The 14,941-nt window shown below is 35.9% G+C and overlaps 1 protein-coding gene across 2 annotated transcripts in view; it reads right to left on the reverse strand.

Moving 5' to 3' along the window:
* Positions 1–11,808, reverse strand: part of LOC129293478 (uncharacterized) — an 87,774-nt gene extending 75,966 nt beyond the window's left edge. For both annotated transcript variants that reach the window (XR_008589166.1, XM_054931475.1), the window contains exon 1: positions 11,064–11,808. Coding sequence is in view for 1 of the 2 variants with exons in the window: in XM_054931475.1 (XP_054787450.1) it covers positions 11,064–11,375 (312 nt within the window). In the remaining variant the exon portion in view is untranslated. The remainder of the gene's footprint in view (positions 1–11,063) is intronic.
* Positions 11,809–14,941: the final 3,133 nt, after the last annotated feature.

Raw genomic sequence — 14,941 nt, forward strand, 5'->3', positions numbered from 1 at the left:
TCATGTGTTGTGGTGCATGACATAGCACAAACAGCTTAAAATACAAAAATCATCATAAGAAGGCAACTTTATGGGGAAAGACCTAGCACACAAAGGGGAAGGCTTTGGGCACTGCTAGAGCTTCATTTTGGGAGAATTTTGAAGCTAAATTGGACCTTCAAACTCTTGAGTAAGTTTCCTACCCTTCTCCTCTACATTTTCATCTCATTTTCCATGAAATTTAGAGGTGGGAGAATTTGCTTTGAATGGATTAAGCTATGAGTCTATGTTTTAAAGATTTCAATTGACTTTAAAGGTTTGATTTAAGTTTCTTAACCTTGAATAAGTAGTAATATGAAGCTTATTTATTATTTGGTATAAGTTAGATCAAGCCCTAGCTTGATTATGGGCTTTTAAAGTGAGACAAGTTAAGATATTAAGTGTTATATTGTGATTGAGTTAAAGGGAGGCTTAAGGAAAATGTGTGGACAAATTGTAATCTTGACAAGTCTCTTTCTTGAGAATATGAGTGAGAAGTGGGAGAATTGTGATGTTATTGATAGCTAGTAGTTCTTGTGTTAATTGAAAATTAACATATAGTACTTGTTGATGTAGATTGTAGTGGTAGAAAACTTGCCTTGACACAATAAGAGATTTAGTACCACGAGTAACCCTTTTAGTAACAAAAGGGTTGAGGTAGCTAGATAATTTACATTATTTATTACCTTGAATAAGTTATTCTCAAGTTGTTCTTCTATGATTTTTTATGTATATATGTATAAATTTTATAAAAGTTAACTATTTTAAAAAATGCGTGGAGTATTGATTTGTAAAATTTCATGTTTTTGGAGCAAATGGTAAGAATTGTTATATTTGCTTAAAAAGTGGTTTATGCATGGTCAAGTGGAGATGTATAGTGAAATATGGCATGTTAGAGGGTAGGAGCTCACCCTAGTAGAATTAGTGGAGATTAAATCCATATGGCACTGCTGGTACCTCGAGATGCCAAGCACAACTCATATTTCTCCTTAGTACCTAAAAAAGGGTGCAGTATTAGAGACTTACTCTCCCTTGTACCCAAAAGGGTACGGAGTTGGAGATTATGATCCTTAGCATTCATAGGATGTGATATGGGAGTAATGACACCCTAATTACTTGTAATAGGGGGAACCTGTAGTCTTGAAGTGATTTAAGACACCTTGGCTGGGTAGTCCTACCATGGATAGTGAGCTTGGGGGCCATACATGTGATTTGGTTCCGTGGAATAGCCTACAGGTTCAGTCAAGAGTATTGGAGGATCAGATCATTAATGATCATGCATTTTACTGTGGTGAATTGTATATGGTGTGTTTGTTATTCATGTTTTAAAACTTGTTTATAACTTGGCATGTTAATCGATATTATAGATTATCTTAGTTACTTAATTTTTATCTTACCCCGTGGTTATTATTTTACAAGTTCTATCACTAAGTTTGAGCAGGGGAAAGAATCAGGCAAGGATTAGCAAACTTGGTTCATTATAAATAGTAATACCCGATTTTGTTTGAGTGGTGTACATAAACTTAGTGATATAATATTATATGTTGCTAACTAGGAATGCATATCATTTTGATTGGTTGCACTTGTATTATACTATGATATTTTATATTTTAACCTAATGCTGTATATGATGTGGATATGTGGTGATTTTCATGGTAATAAACTAAAATACTAATACAAGTGCAAGGAATGTTGTATACGTATGGTTATAATGTATATGTGATGTATTATGTAGCAATAGAGGCTAAATGGTGTATGTGGTATTGATTTTATGTTTTTGGCTATATTGGGTGAAACCAGCATTAAGTGGCCAAATTTTGTGTTTGGTATGTTTTTATATGTTTAAATGTTCAATCTGGTGTATTTTGATCCATTGGACTTAGTTCAAGCCTCAAAATGGGTTAATGGTATAAGTTTTGAGTTTTGGGTACTTGGATGCTTGAAAATTATTTAAAAAACTGATTTTTGCATCCGAGTATCTAAAATTCTCATACGGTGTCGGATCGTAACGAAACTTATACCATTAGTTAACTTATTGAATAAAATTCACGAGGACACTTGAATCACTCCAATTGGACATCAGATGTGAAAATGGCCATGTTCGAAGTTCGTCCTGAAAAGCAGTCATGACAGGGACACGTGTACTGGAGCGCATTGCACGCAAGCTGTGACGCACAGTATAGTGGCTAAATTGGCCTCTCTATGTCACATACTGTGGCACATAGACCATGAGCCACGGCGCATGTACTAAAATACTTAAAATTGACATTTTTAGCCCTGTTTTCAAGTGTTTTGCTTCCCAAAACTTTTTCATGCTTTCCATATCTTTATTAATCATTAAGTTTGAGCTCAAACTACTTATTTAAAGGGTTTTTTATGGGATCCCAAATATTTCAAAAAAATTTAAAATATTATTAGTTTTAACCCTTCTATATTTAATGTGAGCTTAGAAGCGATCCTTACTCCTAATTATCATTATTTTTTGTGAGTTTATAGTGAATGTTGATAATGTCAAGGCAGACATTATAGGGTGTCCAATTTAATATTGGACCGTTGGATCATGTCCAAACTTATCTCATTAAATAGATTGTGTTATAAGTTTCATGTGAATACTTGAATCACTCCAATCTAACATCGGATGTGAAAATGGCATGTGGTGGAAGTTCGTATCAGAAATCTATCATGACAGCTAAATCTAATATATACACCATGGTGCATGGTGTGCAAGCTGCAATGCATGTTATAGAGGTAGAGCACGTTACTCTATACCACATGCTACATTGTTTTTAGGAAAAATTATTTGTTTGTTTTTCTTTTAAAGTGAGTATGAGTCTATACTTCTATAAGTCCTTTTTATTGAACATATTTTCTATGAAGTCAGGATCCCGCATTTTAAAAACAAATTAAGGACTATATATTTGTTATTGTATTGAATTGCAATGTAAGTTGTGGATGTATAAATAAAGCCTGAGATGAAAACTAGGACTTTATTGGCAAGGTTAAGAGTTCAAGTCTCCTATTTTACCTTGGTTTACTTTAATTGTGTGGTTGTGTGTGGACAAATTCAGGTGGACTTTATATGTTGCTTACTGGGTAAGGGATATGTTAGAACTGACTAGTATTGAGGATTTACAAGGAGTATATAAACGAGAGTGCCACATGTCTAAGGGTCCCTCATATTCCTTTTTCTCGAGCTAGTGGTATCCCCAATTTGCGGGCATCCTATATGGTTCCTTTCGTAAAGTCTCTTCCTTTACTTTGCTTGTTTCTTCAAGGAGTCCCACTCACCTTGTTTGTTACAAGTTTTGGTATGGAAGATCAATTGAGAAAGGTTTTTGAGAGGCTATTCATCCTTCTATCGTTCGACCACTTAGGTTCAATGGCCTACTTCTCATGGGGGCAACTACAAGCCATGGTGAATCCCTAATTGAGCCTTTCCACTAAGGGCCTTTCGAGAGGGCAAGAAGGTTGGCCTCACCCTCTCCATTATCCTCAACTGATGCCCTCCTTATAGCTGTATATAGCCCAAATAGGATGAGGCTTGGTGTTGTAGACACTGCCCTTGATCCCAATGAAGCCAATACTAAGTTTGCTAGGCATAAGGCTATTGGTACTGATGGTGTTCCTATTCTCATGTCTTATTATGTCGTTAGTACACCTTGCCTGAATGGCCCTAGCTTTTCGATGTCTCTAAGTGCTTTGCTTGTTCTTGGTCCCTCGCCATACCTAGTAGCGAAGCCAGGACCCAAAACCAAGGGGTGCGAAATAATTTAATAAAAAATTAATATTTTTTAAAAATAATAATTATACTATAGGACTAAAATTATAGTAACATAAATAGATTGATTATGATCATTTTTCTTCTTAAAAATTATAATGACTAAGTTGGTATGATCTTTTATGTAAATATGCTCTTTATATCTTATATAAATCATTAAACTATTTTATACCTAATAAGTTTTTGAATTTAAATATTTTTTATTTAGTCTAAAGGGGGCAAAGGATCAAGAATAAGGGATGTAAAGTTGTAAAATTTCTATACAATACTTGTAATATTTTTCAAAATCAAGGGGTGCATCCCCCCCTCACTACCATGTGGCTCCGCCATGCACTCCTCTCTCAACCTACCATCTACATGACACCTTATGAGCCTCAACTAGTATTCATAATACCAATAAGCCTTTTGTTTCTTATCGGTGTTTTTTATCAGTATAATGAAAAAATATTTGTCTTTATATGTGATAAAACCTGAGCTATTGAGTGTGATTTTCTGATATGATTTGAATAAAGGAGGGAACGGTTATGTTAACCAAATGCCACACATTGCCCACTCCTCATATTGTGTGTGAAGGCTTTTATGAGGCATATGAGAAGTAGTTTCTCATTGGCCTCCCTACGCGTGTATGTATTCAATTGAGTTTTTTTCCTTCCTCTGTTCTCTTCTCTCTTTGTTTGCATTTTTTGTGAACCTGAATTGAGTTCCTCTTGTGACTCCATTCCCACATAATAGTAACAACCGGTGCATCTCACAAGGAACATTTTCCTCCTCCAAAACTCACAATCTACCATAACATTATACTCTTAGTCTCAAATTTGTAAATCTAGTTGCCGATTTTAATTAATCAATTCAGCAATATCACTTTTCTTTTTTTACCACTCACAAGTATCTTCCTATTAGATGCAATCATGTTCAAGGCATGGTTGAGCACTAAATATGGCCACCTCTTTCAATAGAGATTCGAACCTTAGTTTGGCACATTGTGAGGAACTAGCTGCTTTCACTAAACATGTTTCTATTAGTAATTATGCAATATCCTTCAGCAAAGCCTTACTAGGATAGGATGTAACACCTTAAATTTTATTGGGTTTTAGAGTATCCATAGGCACCTTAAAATAGACCTAGTATTAAGTATTGGGCCTAAAATGGTAAGATAGTACACACACACACACACACACATATAAATGTTAATAACTAAAGCAATTAAATTTAACAAATGTTTGAAACTAACTTTTAAAAAAATTAATTAAAATAATAATATTTAGATAATTTTGTTAAATTTTGAAATATAACATATCTTCTGAAAATTATCTTGACAGATATAAGTATTTAAATAATAATAATAATAACAAGGAAAAAATATATATTATAAGCTTAAATTTATATACCTAGTAAAAACCCTACCTCTATATTTATTTAGTTTCATTCACTCTTCCCTAGATGTGGCCGCCTACTGTTTTTCAAGAGCTCTCTCTCGCAGGTATTCCTCTTTGTCGTTCCTCTCATCTCTTTCGGTTTCCTCCTCCCGTGCCTTATACATATAAGGAATATAGGCTCACACACACAGTACGTGAAAAGTCCATCACGTCGTTCCTCCCTTCTACTTTTCTTTACTCTAGCCTTTAAATTACATACATCTATAATATTAGTTCTTCTTTCTCTCACATCTTTTGCTTTTCAAGGGCTTTCATCTTATATATACATATATAATATAATAATATTAGCTTGCTTTATGACTTTCTTACTCAAGTGATACTATTCCAGAGGCATCTTATAGCCTTATATCTATTTTGGACAATAAAAAATCTAGATTAACACTTAATAGTCTAATTCAAAAGAAAAAAAAAGGGAAAATTTTTAAAATCTTTTAGGATAACTTTAAGATCCTAGAGTAATTTTAGAGTCACATCAAAATGATTTTCGGGTAATATTTAATAACTTTAAATTATATTTGAATATTTTTGTGTGTATATGATTTCTGTAGAATCTCACTAAGAGCTTTTAATTGCCTAGATTTTTGCTGTGGGACTACTTGTTAGCTCAAGGAGGACAGGTAACTTGGGGTTTTTCTGTATGCGTGCAAGCTCTGTATTTTATAACAAATGCGTATAATTGTAAATTTAATTGTGAGAATTTCATATGTTACTGAATGCTGTCAAGCATGCTTGTAGCTTGGCTATATATTATTGTGGGTGTTTCTTTTCAAGCATGCTTGTGAATGCATATTAATAATGTTTGTTTCATGAAAATTGTATATTGTTTAAGAGTAGCTTATTTCTTTCAAGCATGATTGTAAATCTAGTTGATCGAATGAGACATTTATATTCTTTTCAGGCGTGCTTGTATGCCATGTAAATGTTGTGTATGTGCGGCAGGCATTAGGGGATGGGTTGATCAGAAGATGATGATGTTGATATATATATGCTTTAGATGACCACGTGGTTCGCCTCCACTATGCGCACAGTGGTTGGCCTTTTTTTTAAAGCCCCGTTCCTCAATACTTACTTGGCTGAGTTTGTAAAGGGGGAATGTGGGACTGTGACACCTCCTGGTTGGGGTTTTTTTAAGGAGGAGAGCCATAGTCTGGGCTTGGGCTCTGTACCTTTGGCTGGGTATATCTCAAACACTGGAGAAGCTTAGTTAGTTCAGCGTGTGGGCCAAACCATATTTAAGCCTATGGTTCCAGTCAGCGGAATAAAGATGGATGGAGTAATAAAGGGGCTTTTGGTACTGCATAATGACATGTTATGAGCTATACCATATGAAATTTTTACGTTATCACTGAATAATTCTTATGAACTCACTTCTATATTGGTTGTATAATTGTGTGATTGTAGTTTGTGCATGTATGGTTAAACTTTGGTTTACTGAGACAATAGTGCTCACCCTTTCTTTAACATTTTTCAGGAGAAAGCCTAAGAAAGAATCAAGGGAAGGCATTGGAGGAATGAGCCTTTGGCTCTCATACTCCTCACAGCACATGCGAGATTCTATTTACTTTTCACCATGACTATAGGACCTTTTGTCATTTTTAGACTATATTCCTTTTGATCTATCTGCTTTTAGTTATTGAATGGTAGTCCACCATGAACTGGCTTAGATTAAGATTTCTAGAATTTAGTTATATGTTAAATTTATGATGTCAAAAAAAAGCTTTGAATTAAATAAAGTAAGTGTGGTGTTTATTTTTTGATAATTGTTTGCTAAGTGTCTAGATAGTAGGACAGGGTGTTACATTTTTGGTATCAGAGCCAAGTTGTTCCGTGGCCATTTCATTGTTGATTTTCCTTTTACACTTAGAAGTCATGGCAAGTAAATATCAACATGTGCACTTCCCTTCTATTTGAGTGTAGATTTACATAAAATTTTACTTTTTAACTCAAATCTTCTTCAGGTATTTTTATAGGAGTACAGAATCATAGTGAATCATAGAGCTAACTCAAATCCACCTCCACCTCTACCTCCACCTCCACCTCCCCAAGATCAACCTTCGCATGAAAACAATGATGCTATCTTAAGGGAGTTGAGAGATCTGGTTAAGAACATAGGTCAAAAAGTGAACAGATGTGAGGTAGAGATAGCTGTAATGAGAAGACAAGGCAACTACCGCATCGGAGAGAATGGCCCTATTCATGAGGAGGCTAGTGATCATCATTCAAAGGATGGCAATAAAATAAATGAATCAAGTAGTAGTACGGGAGTACGCCCTCGGCCTCAACCGACCAGTATCACTCAAGTTTGGGAAAGCTTTCAAAAATTTAATCCTCCTGTATTTGAAGGTAAAATGAATGCAACTGAAGCAAAGGAATGGGTGAAGCGACTAGAAAAGATTTTCAGGGTTGTGGAATGCACCTCGCCACAAAAGGTACGAATTGCTGAACAACTATTATAGAAAGCAGCCCAACAATGGTGGGATAGCACCAAACTTGATAATGATGATGACATTACTTGGGAGGAATTCAAGAGAAAGTTTTTACAACATTACTATCTTAATTCTCTAAGAGCAGATCAAGAAGCAGAGTTCCATGCTTTTAAACAAGGAAATTTGCACGAGGAGGAATTTATAACTCGTTTTCTGGAGTTGTCCAAGTACAGTACCTATCTCTAAAAGCACCATGATCCTAAATGGAAAGCAAAGCGGTTATTGGAAAAGGCTGGCCAGAGTTGAGAACAGCATTATCACCTTTTCAAATTGAAGATTTTAAAGAGATATGTGACAAAATATACATCATTCCTAAGAGGATGAGAGAACAAGAGGCCGAGAAAAGGAAGGAATCTCAAGTTAGATCTACCCCATTCTGGAGACCTACTAGGGGTATCAGTAAGAGGAATAGCTATAATGCTAGTGGTTCTAGAAAGCGGCTAAGCCAACCTCCAAAGAGTCAGTTTAACAGCCCTTCGAAAAGCCAATTCAGTGGACCCTCAAAGAGCCAGTTTACAGGGGATAATATTCTTACAAGGGTTCTACTGCACCTGCAGCTAGTATAGCTAATAGTCAGAGGTGTGCAAAATGTGAAAGGGTACATTAAGGAAAATGCTTAATCTATTTCAAGTGTGGGAAGCCAGGCTACATCTCTAGAGTTTGTAAAGAAGGGTCACGAGGAGCCAATGATGCTAGGACTACAGTTCCTGGTAGGGTGTTTGCAATATCACAGCAGGAGGCGAATGAAGAACCCAACCTCATTAAAGGTATTTTCAAACTCCAAGGTTTTGAAATTGAAGCTCTTTTTGATTCTGGTGTAACCCATTCCTTTGTGTCTGATGCTTGTGTTCTACGGTTAAAACTGTATGTTTGTAATTTACCATTTGATATGATTATTTCTACACTGGCTGGAGCCTCAGTTAAAACCTCCCAAGCTTCTTTGAATTGTATGCTTGAATTCAATGGTAGGACATCTACTATTGATTTGGTTTGTCTACCTTTAAAGGGTATTGATTTAATAATAGAGATGAATTGGTTATCGGCAAACAACACCATTCTTGATTGTAAGAGGAAGACCATTTCTCTACCAATCCCTTCTGTGTATCCCAATAGATCGCAATTGTTATCTTCAGTACAAGCAAAGAAGTATATTCATAAGGGTTGCCAGGCTTATATGATTTCTTTTTAGTGCAAGTAGAGGTGGAAGAAGGAGTAAATGAAATTGCAGTGGTAAGTGAGTTCTCTGATGTTTTTCCTAAGGACATGATAGGATTACCTCCAATGAGAGAAGTGGAGTTTGCAATTGATCTTGTGCCAGGAACGGAGCCTATATCTAAAGCTTCTTATCGAATGTCTCCAGCTCAGTTAGCATAACTAAAGAAGCAGATCAAAGAGTTAATAGAGAAGGGCTTTATTAGGCCCAGTGTGTCTCCCTGGGGATCACCTGTTTTATTTGTAAAGAAGAAGGATGGGAGCATGAGGTTATGTATTGACTACCGCCAATTGAATAAAGTTACCATAAAGAATAAGTGCCCCCTTCCTCGGATTGATGACCTACTCGATCAATTGACAGGAGCATCAATTTTCTCCAAGATTGACCTGAGATCAAGTTACCACCAATTACGAGTTCGAGCAGAAGATATATCGAAAACTGCATTCCGTACTAGGTATGGTCATTATGAGTTGCTAGTTATGCCTTTTGGATTAACCAATGCCCCAGCTATTTTCATGGACTACATGAATAGAATCTTCAAGCCTCACTTGGATAAATTTGTGGTGGTTTTCATCGATGATATCCTCATCTACTCTAAGGATGATGTCGCACCCGGAAATGCGACACGGACGGCGCGAGAGCAGAGGTTTTGGCCTTTGGAAGGAAGACCAGAGAAATGGGAGTCCCCACCAAGATTTTGAGGGAAATCTCGCGAAACTGTTTAAAGGTGGATAAGGATGGTCTACAAAATCAGAGAATAGGTTCGGGAGTCGGTTGAGTGTGGAGAAGGTGTTCGGCACCCCACAACACCCGTTCATGAGAACGATTACCTAAAGTTTGTTGTGCGATATTAATATGGTTTTAAAATTATTTTAATTATCCCTTTTATATTCATGTGTTTGATATAAAAATGATAACAATTAAGCGAGAAATATTTATTTATTTACGGGGAGGACTTGATTCAGAATCTAAGTCTGAGGCCTACGTACCCTGCGGTGGGGATCAAAGTCCACGTAGTTCGGGCTTGGTAATTGTTTGTGGGTGAAAATATATTTTTTTAAAGAGAAATTGATTAGAAATAAGTCACCATTTTGCAAATAAAATAATTTCTAAAATTTTGATATGTGTGTTTTAAATTGCAAAAAGTAATTTAATTTCAACTATTTTCTCAATTTTTTTAAATTTTTGGAATAAAGAAAAGAAAAGGGTTTAAAAATTATTTTTCATTTATGTTTTATGATTGAGAATTTAATCGCAGTTCTTGTAGAGCCTTATTGGCTCATACGATAATGCAATCATTCTAAATATCTGTGGAGATTTCAAAATCTCTCACAATAAAATAATTTATTTATATGTTAATAATAATTTATTCGAGCATGCATATATATATATATATATATATTTAGAGAATTTTAATCATCATACCTGTAAAGCCTTATTGACTTTTATGGTAATATGATTATCCTAAATATTTGCGGAGATTCAAAATCCTCACACCATAAAGGATTAAATATTATATATTTTAAATATATTTTAATACGTTATTTTATAATTCATATTTAAATATAGAAATCTTAATCGTTGTACCTGCAAAGCCTTATTGACTCTCACAATAGTACGATTATCCTAAAGGTCTACAGATATTATAAAAAAATCTCATATGACCAAAAGATTGAATACCTTATTTTGATTAATTAATTTTATTAAAAATATTTATAATTTTATTTACAAAAATCATTTATTTACTATATAAATCAATAATTGTGAAATTCTGCGAGGATTTATTATCACACACGATAATACACTTAATTTATTTATCTATGAAGATTCTTAAAATCTCTCATGAGACTCAAATATTTTATTAATAAAAAAATTAATTTTAATAATGGGTCTTTAGAACCTATATAAATACCTACAAAATTGATCCTCATACCTATAAAATCTTATTGATTCTTATGGTATGAGATCTTTTTAAATGTTTGTGAAAATTCTCAAAATCTCTTACTTCAAGTTTTAAAAATTGATATTTGTGCTTAGCATATGAGCATAAAAAAAACATACATTCAAGAATCATTCATTTGAATAAAAAATTCACAGAAGTAATTAATAAGGAATGAACCAACTTTACGTACACTCTCGCCATGCCTGTAACTGAGAAAGGAAAAGGAGATGAAGACCGAGCACATACACGTACACCACCGTCGACCACAGAGTGATTTAGAATGTGAAGAAGAAGAGGTGAAGTTCAGTCTCCTTTCCAAACCTTCAAACACACCAAGTCGAGAAGAAGGCTGGAGTTCTACCGAGGTACCACAGAGGAGAACCGAGTGCTCAGTCAATGACGGCAGAATGAGAGGAAGGAAAGAGAGATGCTGGCTCTGTAATAAATGTTGATTAAGCTCTGGAAAGGTTTCCAGTATAACTCTAACAAAGCAGTGCAACATGATGCTGGAACTGGAGATGAAGGTAGCTCCCTTAATAGGTGCTTAACATAGTCACCAATAACATGAGCGTCCTCATCAGAAGAAAATCCATTCTGACCTTGCTCATGTTCTTGAACTCTCCGATCTACCTCTTTCTTCACCGTTTTCATATGGTTTGAGTGCTGTCCTCCTCGATCTCCTCTCCGTTTTTATCTTCTCTCTCGTTTTTCATCGTCCATTCCCATGCTCTGTTTTTCTTGCTGTTTATCTCTATCCGATTTCTCGTCTGTTCCTCTTACTCGTCTCCTTTTTGTAATGTGTCTCTCTACCACTGCTCTATCTCCTTTCGGTTCCTCTTCTTTCTCTAACTCTTCTCCCTTTTGCTCTCGTCTTTCTCTCCTTTTCTTTATACTCTATCTTTTCTTTTTTCTTGCTTTGTTTTTCCTTCATGCTCTCTCTCTCTAGAAGTCCTTCTATGTTTTTTCCCACCAGTGCTTGTCCTTTTAAAATAGAAATAGGAAAGAGTTTACGTGCGAGGAAAGAGCTTACGTGCTTCACCTTTCTCGCTCTGCTCTGCCGTATTCTCTTTATTTTCTCTTCTTTTCTGCTGCCACATGGGTGCGTGCATCTCTGGCTCTATTTTTTGCCTTTTTCTGCATTTTTTTTGTGTGGCTGTGTTTGTGTGTTTACGTGTTCTGGTTTCTCTGCATGGCTGCAAGTTCACTTTTTTGCGTTTGGTCATGTGCTTTTCCGGCGATATCTTCGTGCATGCGTGGTTGAAGCTTGGGGCTGTGGTTTTGCTTCCCTTTTTTTTCATGCAACCCTCTGATCTTGCTGTCTGATTTCTTTATCCGTGTTGCTCACATGCGTTGAAAAGGGGGCCTTTTTAAGGCTGTGATGATCAGTGTTTCATCCGGCCCTCATGTATTTTTTTTTTTGAATTATTATTATTATTATTATTTGAAAATATAATCCTAGAAAGGATTAAATTTTATTTTTATATTTCATATATTTTTTAGTTATTTATTATTATTTTAAAAAAAATGCCCGGACAAAATACGGTGTTCACAAATGAGGAGGAGCACAGGGAACATCTCAGATTAGTATTGCAAGTTTTGAGGGAGGATAAGCTCTATGCAAAGCTATCTAAGTGTGAATTCTGGCTAAAAGAAGTGAAATTTTTAAGTCATGTTGTATCAGCCAGTGGGGTGTCGGTAGACCCTGACAAAGTGAAGGCAGTATTGAGTTGGGAAAGACCTCAAAGCATAACAGAGATAAGGAGTTTTATAGGTTTGGCAGGCTACTATAGGAGGTTCATTAAAGGATTCTCACAAATAGCCATGCCACTCACTAAGTTGACAAAGAAAGACTTTCCATTTGTGTGGAATGAAAAGTGTGAGATAGCCTTTCAAGAACTCAAGACCAAGCTGACTACGGCATGAGTACTTGTGATCCCAAATCCTACACAGACTTTTACACTGTATACAGATGCTTTTAAGAAGGGTCTGGGGTGTGTGTTAATGCAAAACAATAAAGTCATAGCCTATGCATCAAGACAATTGAAACCACATGAAGAAAATTACCCTACACATGACCTGGAGTTAGCAGTAGTAGTGTTCACTTTAAAAATCTGGAGGCACCATCTCTATGGTTCGCAATTTGAAGTCTTCAATGACCATAAGAGTTTAAAGTACTTATTCAACCAGAAGGAGCTTAATATGAGGCAAAGAAGGTGGATTGAATTCTTAAAGAACTATGATTATGAGTTAAAGTATCATCCTGGAAAGGCTAATGTTGTTACAGATGCCTTAAGTAGGAAGTCTCTCCATACAGCTCAGTTAAGCATTCATAAGCAAAAATTGTTAGAGGATGCCCAGAATACCCCTATTGAGATTTCAAGGATGATCGCTACCATAGAAGCACTAACAGTGGAAAGTCTAACGTGGAAAGAGATTAAGTTAATGCAATTGGAAGATGAGTCCTTATTGGGGATCGGAGAGGAAGTTGAGGAAGGAAGGAGGGAAGATTTTGAGGTGGGATATGATGGAATCTTAAGGTATAATGGGAGAGTATGTTTACCGAATGATGAGGTGTTGAGGAGACTTATATTGGATAAAGCTCATAGAAGTAAGTATACCATTCACCCAAGAGCAACTAAGATGTACCATAATTTGAAAAAGGATTGGTGGTGGCTAGGTATGAGAAAGGATGTAACTAAATTTGTTGCTTGTTGTTTGACTTGCCAAAGAGTTAAAATTGAACACCAGAAGCCAGTGGGGTTATTACAAAATCTAAAAGTTCTAAAGTGGAAATGGGATAGCATCACTATGGATTTTATTACAGGTTTACCTAAAACACCATCTGGCTATGATTCCATATGGGTAATTGTTGACAGGTTAACTAAGTCGGCTCACTTTCTAGCTATCAAGGTGAATGATCCACTTGAGAAGCTAGCACAACTTTATGTGGATGAGATAGTTAGGTTACATGGAGTGCCAGAGAGCATTGTGTCAGATCGAGACCCTTGGTTTTCTTCAAGGTTATGGAGAGCACTCCAGGATGCTATGGGGACTCGATTAAATTTTAGCACCGCTTACCATCCTCAAACTAATGGGCAATCTAAAAGGACCATTCAAACACTCGAGGATATGTAGAGGGCTTTTGCAATTGAGTTGAAAGGGAGTTAGGATCGACAACTACCACTTACAGAATTTGCCTATAATAACAGCTTCCACTCAAGTATTCAAATGGCGCCTTATGAGGCATTATATGAGAGGAAGTGCAGATCTCCTCTTGGTTGGACAGAGCTAAGTGAACGAAGCTTGTTAGGCCCAGATTTAGTGGACTAAACTACTCAAAAGATTGAGATGATCAAGCAAAAGCTACTCACGGCTTAAAGTAGACAGAAAAGCTATGCAGAAAAACAAAGGCGACCATTGGAGTTCATGGTGGGCGATCACGTTTTCTTAAGGGTCACACCTATAACCGACATCGGAAGAGCAATCAAAGCTAAGAAGTTAACTCCCCGTTTCATGGGTCCTTATGAAATTCTTGAGAAGATTGGACCAGTGGCTTATCGAATTGCCTTACCCCCCACAATTAGCGAATGTCCATAACGTCTTTCATATATCACAGTTAAAGAAGTATCATCCAGACCCCTCCCACATTATCGAACTTGAAAAGATTGAGCTCAAAGAAAACATGACCTATAGAGTGGAACCAAAACAAATTGTAGATGCAATGGATAAGCAATTGAGGAAAAAGACCATCAAGCTAGTAAAGGTGGTACAGAAAGGAATGGCTACAGGTGATGCAACCTGAGAGACTAAGGAAAAGATGAGGGAAGAACACCCATTTTTGTTTGAATAGGTATGAGTTGACTTGCACGTTAAATTTTGGGGACAAAATTTCGTTAAGGAAGGAAGAATTGTAACACCTTAAATTTTATTGGGTTTTAGAGTATCCATAGGCACCTTAAAATGGACCTAGGATTAAGTATTGTGCCTAAAATGGTAAAACAGTAAATACACACACACACACACACATATATATGTTAATAACTAAAGCAATTAAATTTAACAAATGTT

Source organism: Prosopis cineraria, unplaced genomic scaffold, assembly GCF_029017545.1.
Source record: "Prosopis cineraria cultivar Desert tree isolate PC_DT_omini unplaced genomic scaffold, ASM2901754v1 PC1, whole genome shotgun sequence".
NCBI classification, from domain to species: Eukaryota; Viridiplantae; Streptophyta; class Magnoliopsida; order Fabales; family Fabaceae; genus Prosopis; species Prosopis cineraria.